At 39.5% G+C, this 11,541-nt stretch overlaps 2 protein-coding genes across 7 annotated transcripts; one reads left to right on the top strand and one right to left on the bottom strand.

Moving 5' to 3' along the window:
* Positions 1-74: 74 nt before the first annotated feature.
* Positions 75-4,562, top strand: ccsapa (centriole, cilia and spindle-associated protein a). Of its 4 annotated transcripts, XM_026227086.1 has the most exons (5): positions 75-961; positions 1,388-1,433; positions 1,519-1,891; positions 2,010-2,311; positions 3,293-4,562. In XM_026227086.1, exons 2-5 carry the CDS (start codon positions 1,431-1,433, stop codon positions 3,470-3,472), a joined length of 858 nt encoding a protein of 285 aa, XP_026082871.1. In that variant the 5' UTR covers positions 75-961; positions 1,388-1,430; the 3' UTR covers positions 3,473-4,562. The 4 variants fall into 4 exon arrangements, with proteins under 4 accessions (XP_026082871.1, XP_026082989.1, XP_026083048.1 ...); XM_026227204.1 differs by lacking the exon at positions 1,388-1,433; XM_026227263.1 differs by lacking the exon at positions 1,388-1,433 and having other exon boundaries at positions 1,499-1,891.
* A 2,007-nt stretch (positions 4,563-6,569) lies between these two features.
* LOC113058601 (rho-related GTP-binding protein RhoU) lies at positions 6,570-11,024 on the bottom strand. Of its 3 annotated transcripts, XM_026226765.1 has the most exons (5): positions 10,493-11,024; positions 10,184-10,385; positions 9,911-9,969; positions 9,601-9,630; positions 6,570-8,836 (listed from the first exon to the last, which is right to left on the bottom strand). In XM_026226765.1, the coding sequence occupies exons 1-5, from the start codon at positions 10,493-10,495 to the stop codon at positions 8,360-8,362; spliced, it is 771 nt and encodes a 256-aa protein (XP_026082550.1). In that variant the 5' UTR covers positions 10,496-11,024; the 3' UTR covers positions 6,570-8,359. The 3 variants fall into 3 exon arrangements, with proteins under 3 accessions (XP_026082550.1, XP_026082460.1, XP_026082637.1); XM_026226675.1 differs by having other exon boundaries at positions 10,184-11,024; XM_026226852.1 differs by lacking the exon at positions 9,601-9,630 and having other exon boundaries at positions 10,184-10,943.
* Between the last annotated feature and the right edge of the window lie 517 nt (positions 11,025-11,541).

The following is an 11,541-nucleotide window of genomic DNA, read 5'->3' as shown; positions in this document are numbered from 1 at the left end:
AGCCCACACTGAGACAGACTAAACATAATTTATCAAACCTCTAAGACATGACACAAAGTCTTGTTATGACTGTAATCTGACAACTATAAACCATCTGGGCTGTTTAAATGGGCTCTAATGGAGGATGATTAATGGATGACAGAAGCATTACAGTAGCACTGACAGTCTTACAGTTTATAAAGCAATCATACTCTTTATTAGTTTATACTTTATATAATGACACTCAATTAGACTGATTACTTATAAACCTCAAAGGAATAACAGTACAGGTTTAATACTGAATTATTATCTTCTTTATATGGTAACTTTTGATAACTGTAAAGAAAAACGTTTTTAAACCAAAGTACTCTAGTATGGCCCTGTGACACCTCCAATGTACCATACCACCATAAAATGTATTGCTGTTGAAAAGTACGAGCTAATTTCGGCTGTTTGACCAACAGCACAGAGATAGTAAATCCAAAAAAAAAATATTCCCATACCTCATATTTGTTTCATATTTAAGTTCAAATATCTTCCAGATAGACAAATACCTTTTCATGCGCATGCGCTAAGAAAGTTTCATCACTTACAAAGAGAGGAAAGAAGTATACAGACAGTCACCTGATGTTCTCTAGCCATTTAGGAAAACTTCGAACGACAAACTAACACCACAAATAATGAACAACTTCTATCCACTGGAATAAAGTAGACGATTCTAATCAAATTAGGATCAATTAAACGGTAGATTGGATTGTGTGTGCGTATGTGCGCATCAAGTGCTTAGGCAGTCCGAGTGATGTTGTGCGCATGCGCATTGTAAATCACCAAAGCTGTAATATCGCCGAGGCTTGTTTTTCTAGTACGCAGCAGGCGCTCAACAGCGATGGATTGATGGATTTGGAATTCACAAGGATACAAGAATAAAAATGTACGACTTCTTCCAACGCTAAAACATTAGGAACGGAAAAGAAAGGAGTGGGTGAGTTTAAAGCGCTTACATTTATCCGAGTCAATGTTTACCTACACACTCAGGTGAAGACAGACCTGTAAACATTGTGCGCTGCCGCCCGAATCAGACTGTTTTCTTCAACTAATAGATTAGCAACTAATATTTTCATGATTTTATCCAGTTTCTTAATTACAATAAGTGCGATTGCACCTTTATTTAATGTAATGTGTTGTAAATAGATTATGATTAAGCATGCATAAGCATGCTCGGCAGCATCGTCGCGATTTATCAATAAACGTGTATTAAAAACGTCCCGAGAACGTAATATATGCTATTTAGAAAGATCGGATGTAGCATCGGCTTATGTATTATGTAAAGAATATAAATAAATAATGTGGGCAGTGGGCTGTAACCTACTCTAAGAGCAGGAATAACGATACATGCATCTGATTGCAGTATTAAAAGCATCGCAAGCCACACTGTGCACTTCTGAGAACAGATGGTGAGTGATTCGTGAAGTATGCGGACGTGCATGGACAAGACTGACACATTATTATAGGTTATTAGGTGCTTATTTCATATTTCAGCAGGGCCAGATGTCTTCCAATAACAACATCATGTCCAAGAATATCCGGACGGAGTACATGAAGAAGTTCAGAGATCCCAAATGGGAGACGTTCTCCAAAAGTTATGAGGACTCTGTGAAGTACAGACTGACGCGGAGGCTGATGGAGCAGACACACAGACCGTTATTCGGGGACAGATGGGAAAGCGGGTCCGACTCGAGCGGCAGATCCAGTCCCAAACTGAAAGACGGGAACGTCTTGAATGCCAGACACTACAGCTCCTCATCAGAGTCCAGGAAGGAGAACGCAGAGGTGCTGTCCTCCTGGAAGCCACAGGTGAATGGAGAAGTTCACACGGATACGAGTTCAGCCGGGGAAAGCTCTCTTCCCTTGGGTACGTTCATGTCCTGCAAGCCTCAGTTTGTTGGAATGACTGAAACCTGATTTATATTGTCCTTCGAACAAAGTTTTATATTCCTTTAAACAAAGTAGTATCTTTGCTTTTATCGCAGAAAATGGTTATAAAGATGTGACTCCTAACGGACCATCAGAATCGAATCTAAAACGGCGACAGAGGCACCGTGCGCCCCGTTCAGAGCCCTGCTACCCTGATAAAGAGCTGGATAGTGACGAATCTCAGCTATCTCTATCAAGAAAACCATCCAGGGCCAAGAGCCAACCACCGGGCAGCAAGGAGCGGACGTCCAACCGTGAGAACAGACGGTCTTTCATCCGTCATGACTGGGCAGAGAGGCACATTGAGACCAGGGACAGAAGGACACCAAATATGAGAGTGTCTGTGTCCGCTGGAGAGGTGAGGCCTGATGATAAAAGCAGCTTTCTGAACTGAATCTGATATTAGAGGCAATGCAAACTACTCTCACTTTCAGAACCTTATACAATGTTATATAAAGGCCAGTTCATTACCTCAGATGATGACATTTGGCATGAGAACGTTTTGTAATATATATATATAAGAAATATGTTGCTAATATTGGTATTACAATTAAAATATAATTGTAATATAAAATATACAATTATATTTTAGATTTATAATATAAAAATATATATTTTTTAATACATCGTGTCAGACTTTATGACCATATATTAAATAATTAAATTTTAATTTTTAATTAAACGTTTCAGTTTATAATGATAACACTAAATTTGGCTAAAATGTTTTATTTTGTTTATTTTTGCTGTATGGATAGCCATTAGCAGAAATTAGTTGCTAATAATTTTTATTACAAATCAACTATATATATATATATATATATATATATATATATATATAATTTTTAATAAAAGATCTTTTATATATTAATTTTTTTTTATTGCTCCAATGTTTTTTTTAATAATATTTTAAAAAGCTGCACTGTATTTTTTCCCCACATTGATAGGCATTAGCAAAAGAGAACAAGAGTGTGTTTTTAACAGATTTGAATGAATGATACAAACAAAGAGGAAGATTTTGATGTGACTAAACAGCCGAGTACTAATCAGTGGCATGAAGCGCTGTGTGACATCTGACTCTGTGTGTGGAAGCGGTGAATTATTCAGCGTGGAGCAGTGATAACCTGAAGCTTCAGTCAGTTTACCTTCTCTGGTATACAGAAGTTTAGTAGCTTAAATTAAATTAATGCATTTAGCAGATGCTTTTATCCAAAGCGACGTAAAGTGCATTCAGGCTAACATTTTTTACCTAGCTTAAGGAGCTGGATTTCACCAGTGTGGAAACGGAAAATGAGTCGCATCAGAGCTCCATGAAGCTGAATTAATCCAAATTCATTTTCAGATACATCGGGCAGACGTGGGCGTCCAGACAAGAAGAGAGGTCAGAAAAGGTGGACGATCATCAGACCGGCGGCGGGCGAGATCAGCTGACCTGGAGAAGTCCAGAAGATCAGCACTGAGTGTGAGGGACGAGCGCTGGACGACCGAGTACATGAGCTGCTTCTCTGCTCGACTGAGGTAGAGCCGTTTCTATCACTGATGACGCCGCAAGAGAAACATCCAACAACTGAACAAAAAGATACATGCACTCCTTTAAATTCAATATGATATTCAGAAGTTCTTTATAGAGTATTAAAATACTTTCTGATGCTGGTTACAATCACTTTCTCATGAATGCATTTAAGGACTACTACACCAAAACACGCCGTATCTCAAATACTTTGTTTTTAATATTTGTAGTATCTTGTTTCTATTTATTATTTATTAGCTTTTAATGAGCATTTTATGTCTGGTGTTCAGTGTTTGGTGGGTATATTAGATGGCTTCTGATCTTTTGTCATGATTTTTAACATGGGCTGCAGGGATTTAATGATCAAATTATATTTTTGTGTGGACCAAACATTTCATGTAAGGATGAGTGGTTTGTTTCTGACTATGATTGTTTATTCTGATCTTTCCAGAATGTTATTGTCATTACGATGTCAGCTGTAAAACCTACTGTTCTTCTGAATGTGTTTGGTTTGTTTTAACTAAGGCCGTGTTAGGAGTGCAGTGCTGTGCAAGTGTTTCTTCCTCCCCGATCACCAACAATCAATTTTAATCCACTTTTTGCACAAAGATGTCAAGTAATGAATATTTCAGATGGAAAAAATAATTGAGGGCTAGTTGAAGGCCATCATTTGATTCTTGTGAATGTGATTATTTATCCTGCATTAAGTTATTAGAGCACAGATCTGATATGAAAAATACACATTTAGCTTTTCTGTCATATTTAAAAGGCATCAGCACTGACGTCATAGACACTTTGAATGCGCCGTGACCCTTTACTTTGCTCTTTATCTTAATAACTGGTTGCCTGTTATCTGGACTTTTTTATTCTCTTATACACTTGCTTATCATTTCATAAAAGGAAACTCATTGGGTTTCAGGGTACTTACATTGATGTTCTTGAATGTAGTATATGAAATATGCTAACTTGTTGATGTTCCCCGGCGATGTTTACATTTTGCCCACTGTATTTGTACATCTGAACATGCACAGCTAGATATATTTTCACCTGCAGAACAGAAGTACTCTTAATGCACTGCAATGAATAAACTCTGTTTGAGTAACAGCGTGTCCCCTCCATATTATGTTCAGAAATCACAGTATCATACAGCATGTCGGTATAATTCTTAAGGTATGAATAAACACCTTTTGTGTTGTTTTGTTCCAGTTTGGACACAGATTTAGTTTTTTATAATGACATTTCTATCCAGAGTATATTTTTAATCGTTAATGTGTTTGTATATGTCTGATTTGTTTGGACCAAATGGGGTCCAAAAGTCTAAATCCACTAGTGACATTACTATTTTTTTTAATAGATGTTTTATTTCATATTTTAAAATGAGTTCATAATAACAGCATAATAGAGTGTATTTAGAACGTATTAGCACTGGAGATGCATGTGCAAATCATTTCATAATTTCATCATCAGAGTTCATATGATCACTGTACTAAAATCAGTGCACAATCTGAAATATTTCTTAGACCTTTAGCATCATAACGTTGTTTCAAACATTTCCAGAACCATAAAACTTTATTACCAAGTGAGAGTTATTTGTAGATTTCCAGTGTGGTCTTTTGGAGCCTGATATGTGTGTGTGTGTAATGTTTAACACTCCAACAGGTTTTCTAATGAAGAGTTTCTTCACCCGTCCAGCTATTTGCACGTATGCCAAGAACTGTCCGGCACGGTCCAAACCCCGTGGCCACCTCTGACCCCTGTGCTGAGGTTTAGTCTGGAGCTGCTGATGGACACTCATGATGTGATGTACGTCTTTGTTATCAGCTGGCTGTTAAACAGCATGATCAGAAGTGCTGACGTGCCTTTGTGATCTGTTCAACCGGCACTAAAAATAGACACCTGCTAAAAGTCTAATCTCACTGACAGCTGCACGTCTGTGCAATACCACAGAGTGTGTGTGTGTGTGTGTATAGATGAGCCAGAAAGTGTGTCTCCAGAGAACAGTTCTGTTTTACTGGTATAATGTGTCTAAACAAACATTTGTTGGTAGTTTTCACATCAGAAGCTGGTGAATCTGTGCCGGGTTCAACTTTAGACGCTCGTGTTACACTTGTGCACCTCCTTCAGTTACTCTGATGAACAGCTGTTTCCGTCCCACAGCTGTCCACATTGATCTCCAGCACCCCGCAGATGCTTCTGTTGACCACTGGACCAGCAGATTGTGAAGGTAGCACACAAATACCACTCCAGAGCACTTCCTCAGTGTACAAACATCTGATAAACATCTTTTAAAAAGCCGTTTTAGTCAAAACGACAAAGACATTTTCTGAATATCTTAGAAGGGATTTTTATGACTTTTTAAAGAAGTCTCTTCTGCTCATCAAGGATGCATTCATTTGATGAAAGAAAACAGTAATATTGTGAAATATTATTACAGTTAAAAAAAACGCGTTATATTTTAATGTACTTTGAGATGTAATTTATTCCTGTGATCAAAGCTGTATTTTCAGCATCATTCCTCCAGTCTCCAGTGTCACATGATCTTCAGAAATCATTCTGATATGCTGATTAATTATTAATGTTGGAAACCTTTTTTGCTACTTAATATTTTTTAGGAGCTATGATATCTTTTTCGAGACTCTTTGATGAATAAAAAGTAAAAAAAAACAGCATTTATTCCAAATAGAAATCTTTTCTGACAATATAGGTCTTTACTGTCACTTTTTATCAACTTAACACATATTTGTTGAATAAAAGTATTAATTTCTTTCAAAAATCTGAACGGTAGTGTTTATTGTTCCAAATGGTTTCTGTTTTGAATAAAGGCTGTTCTCATGAACTCCTGAGATCAGGGTGAGAGCAGCAGCTGTCGTGCTGCAGGATTATTCCACATGTGCTGAACATGTGTCTGCTGCTGTCTGTCCAGATCTGAGGGAGTGCAGCCTTCACCCGTCCCGTCTGAACGGAGCCGCTGCATCTGTGCGCACCCTTGAGAGATCTAACACTCACCAAAAAACACATGAGCTCAATAAACCCTGAGCAAATGTGAAGAAAAATGACATTAGTGAAGAGAAAGGATTCTGCAGCATTTCGAAACAAGCCGATACAGACACTTAATTAGCTATTTTATTGATTTCAATGACATTCAGACCTTCATTGTGACTTCTGTAAGCACTAATGCAGACACACAGTAGATGCTTCATGTTGAATGACCTTGACCTCATGGGTTCACCTGATCTTCAAGATGTAACTCAACAGTGTCCTCTACAGGTGAAGCTCCAAAAACACTCTGCTTCCAGCACCATCAGACTGACAATGAAGTCTTTAGATTTAATACTACTGACAAGTGACAAAACATTGTTTCCAGTCATGGCTGCTGGAAATAAACATAAGTAACTCACACTCAAGAATACCAGTTATTACAGGAGTTATCAGAAACACACAGACTACGCTTCAGTGAGTCCTGCTGATCACATCGTCCTGGTTCAGTGGGAAGATCTGAACTGCTCTCAAGACTTATGTACTGGTGATATCCGCAGCAGGTGGGGGTTGAGGTCAAGAGATCCTGTGAGGGGAAAACCAGTCGCCATCTGCCCGCCTAATTCCCACAGGTGGCTTCTGTCTCGACCCATTACCGGATCAGCAACAGCTCTGATAAACTCACCTCGAATTCATCAACGTCCACTGAAGAGTACTGAACGGTTCGGTAATGACACCTAAAAAATCATTATCATTTCTAAATTCTTTCTAAAAAAAACCCTCAAATTTAATGCATGCAGCTTTATACATTTCTTTAGCTCGGATATTAAAACATGATGCTAGCAATGCCAAAGCTATGGTTTTAAATTCAAGGGAATGCATGAACTGATAAATATTAAATGCAATTAGACACCAAATGCATCAAAATCTAAAATAGTTTTAACTTCATTAGATATATTGCAATTCATATTAGTGGTCCATCAATATATATTTTACAGTTCTTGTTATTCTTGATAAAGAGTGAAATGCTGAGAAGAAGCTCAGGAGTTTAGACCTCGTTAAACTTATGTGGCTTAAAACATTGAATTCAAGTATATTTTTGCACATCTGAATCTCATTAGTGTAGCAGCATCATCATGATATCAGAAGCATTAAATGCTGCTATTTAAGGGTTTCGTATTATTTCAGTTGTCACCATTCAGATGCACTCAGAGCCTGCAGTAAGTGTCATTGCACAGGTAATGGTCATCTGTGATGGTGGTACTTACATCCCAGATTACTGAGGGAAAAGCGTACCACAATGAGGTAAAGGAATCAGATCTGATTAAAGGCTTTTGGGCCATACGGACCGTTAACAGGGCCGTCAGAACAAGACTCGCAGGTGAAGTTCATTTTCACTGATGCACATCTACTTCTAAACTCATTTAAATGTATGAGATGAAAACATGGTAACACTTTACTTCATAAAGTGAAGTAAAGAGTTGAAATGAAGTTGTAAACAAGACATGGTACCATACAGGAGTACAACAGGTGTAACGGAGACATCAAATCCCTCTCCTTCAGTCTGTTTACGGGATCAGCTAATCCACTGCTATGAAAGCAGAGCACTGGGCCAAACGACACAAAAACCCTTCTGGGTCACAGGAATACACAACACACAACAGGTGACGCTAAATACGGCCCTCATGCTCAGTCCTCACTGAGAGAGAAACAAAATAAATACATATGTAGTTTACAATTCATAATAACTGTTGCCTATTTGAATATATTTTAAAAAGTAATTTTTCCTGTGATGCAAATCTGAATTTTTTAGCAGCTATTATTCCAGTCTTCAGTGTCGCATGATGATCTCTAAAATGTCTAGTGAACATGAACTGACCTTGTTTACTTTCTTAAAGCATGTTTTCATTATTGGATTCTCCATCACTGAAGGTCAAAGCTCTGGACGCAGCTCAGTTTCCTCCACCATGTTTCTGAGAGCTGTTTGATTTTATCTGGAGTTTTTTCTCTTAGCGTGTGCTTTTTCGGCCACGCCGCCTCCTCCGCGTGCTGCATGCTGGCCAAGATGGCGCCGTCGAACACCTCCTTCAGGTTCTTCTGTGTCAGCGCTGAGCACTCAGCAAACGTCACGGCGCCGATGCTCCGGGCGCACAGTCGGGCGTCCTCTCCGCTCACCGGTTTCTCCTGGCTGTCTGCGAGTCGGATCAACACCTGGACGTCCTCCTGTAAGTCGCACTGGGTGCCCACGAGGATGATGGGAACTCCCGGACAGAGGCGATGAACCTCAGGGGCCCAGCGGTCCATCACGCTCCTGAAAGAGGATGGAAGGACCACGCTGTAGCAGAGCAGGAAGACGTCAGCATCACGGTAACACAGTGGACGGAGGCGCTCAAACTCGTCCTGAAAACAGGAAGAAAAGTGTGCCAGCTGATGCATTTTACTTAATGATTTAAATATTGTGATATATATTTAGTAATATATACCATATATGTGACCCTGGAGCACAAAACCAGTCTTAAATCGCTGGGGTGTATTTGTAGCAATAGCCAAAAATACACTGTGTGGGTCAAAATTATTGATTTTTCTTTTATGCCAAAAATCATTAGGATATTAAGTAAAGATCATGTTCCATGAAGATATCTGGTAAATGTCCTACCATAAATATATAAAAACGTAATGTTTGATTAGTAATATGCATTGCTAAGAATTAATTTGCACAACTTTAAAGGTGATTTTCTCAGTATTTATATTTTTTTTTCACCCTCAGGTTCCAGATTTTCAAATAGTTGTATCTCGGCCAAATATTGTCCGATCCTAATAAACCATATATAAAGCTTATTTATTTTGCTATTTCGAAAAATTGACACTTAAGTCTAGTTTTGTGGTCCAGGTTCACAAATTACCAAGAAGAGCAGCAACAACTTGCATCATTTTCTCCACCTTTGCAAGTTGCATGTGCTTTTCTATTTACAACACAAGATATCCAGACAAATGATGCATTATAGAGTGACACTTTATCAGTCTGATGAGTAAGTTCTATTACTGTGAGCTGAACATCACAGACTCGATCTATGTGACAGTCACACAGAAATCTACAGGACTCTGTGCTAAGAGGATACAAGGATCTGATTCTAACAGTAGGTGGCGCTCTTCCTGTTGCTTACATATCGAGGCTGATCTGCTGCCCCCCAGCTCTGCCATTCAAAGAACAGAGAGAAAAAGAGTTCATCCATCCATCAAGATGTTGACAGACAGACAGACAGACAGAGAGACAGACAGATGGAGACAGACAGACAGACAGACAGACAGACAGACAGATAGATAGACAGACAGACAGACAGACAGACAGACAGATAGATAGATAGATAGATAGATAGATAGATAGATAGATAGATAGATAGATAGATAGATAGATAGATAGATAGATAGATAGATAGATAGATAGATAGATAGATAGATAGATAGATAGATCACCTGTCCTGCCATGTCACACAGTTGAAGTTCAACTGGTCTTCCATCCACCACAACCCTAGCTGAAATAAGAGAAACACTCAAATATTAATCTAATCGAATTAATATCAATTAAACATAAAGCTGAGATAAATGTAGCTATTAATGATCAATTACCATAACATATCACCTATAAGATGTCAAAAAGTCCTTAACAGGTCTTATTTTACATGTTAACATATAACGGGGACCAGGTGCGCACTTCTAAAGCAGTAGCCTATGGATATTTGAGTTTACCTGTGAAATGATCAAAGGCCGTGGGAATGTGTTCCGCCGGATATCCGTTAGTGGTGTAGCTGATGATCAGGCTCGTCTTCCCCACCGCTGCATCCCCGACCAGCACACACTTGAGCCGGCGCTCAGGTGAATTCAGCTGAAGATTCGCTCGCGGAGGAACCGGAGGCAGACTGTCGTCTTCATTTACCGCCTCAGCCTCGTCCTGCGACGGCATCGCGTTTTCCAGTTAACAAATGCAACTTTAGTGGTTCAAAACAAGCCCGTGGCCGCTGTCAAGACATGATAAGTTCAATAAACGGCTTTATTTACCATTCCTTCATCGCTAAAGACGGCGCTGAATCCCTCGCGCACCTGCTGCGTTCTCTCTCTCGCGCTCTCCGGTCGAGCTCGAGCGCGGGCTCCCGCGGCAGGTTGACTGACAGACGAGCATCTGCTGCAGTAAGAGGATTAATGCACGACACATGCGCGCGGTGTTGCGTTTCACTGAGCCGCGAGACGCAGAGCTGGAGGAAAGGACGGAAAAGTCGGAGAACACATCAGAAAGGTCCTATAAAGTAATCCTTTTCGCTTTATAAAAGTAAAACACACCAAAAAGTACCACAGAGAATCATAGATAGATAGATAGATGGATGGACCAAAAGCACAAATATCTCCTGAATAAAATATGAGGTCAAGTGATAAATGATGTGAAAGGTCAAGGATGTGGTGACATGGAACAGGCCAACTTGGTTATGGTCTAAACTCGACTAAATAGGTTAAAGACGTGCACATGAATTCTCTCAAAAAGTATAAACATACTACTTAATCTAGTGATTTGATATTTATAACACTGTTTTGATTTCATATCTACTTCCCTAATGCAACATTTTCAGTGATTATGATGAAAAATAGCACGCTGATGCATGTCTTTTCTTCTCCTCCATTTATCAGGCTCGTGTAGCTCAGTGAATCTGCAGCTATGAGCTGGTGCCATCTGTACACCCGTGCAGCCACCAGAAGGCCTCAACATGTGCTGATGTAAATGGAGAGCTCAACTTTCCCAGGACAGAGCTGACCCTGGCAGCCGCCCTCACACACAAACACACACGCGCACACATGCGCATTTATCACACCATCAAAGGCACCTCACGCCCCTGATCCACACACACACACAGATCGGCTGAAAACACATTTGCTGGGTACAAGTCCATCAAACACCCGTCAGATCATGGCCAGATAAGACCAGATACCAAGTTACCAACACACACACACACATATACATTTCTTAGGTGTGTTTTTGTGTCAGTGCATGTTCACACAAGTGTGGATGTGCATGCATGTTACACATTTATGTGGGAGAATATCATGAAACCTATCAA

The sequence above is a fragment of the Carassius auratus genome, chromosome 1 (genome assembly GCF_003368295.1).
Source record: "Carassius auratus strain Wakin chromosome 1, ASM336829v1, whole genome shotgun sequence".
NCBI lineage: Eukaryota > Metazoa > Chordata > Actinopteri > Cypriniformes > Cyprinidae > Carassius > Carassius auratus.
Note: the sequence above shows the minus strand (reverse complement) of the source record. Positions and strands in the feature narration are given on the sequence as shown.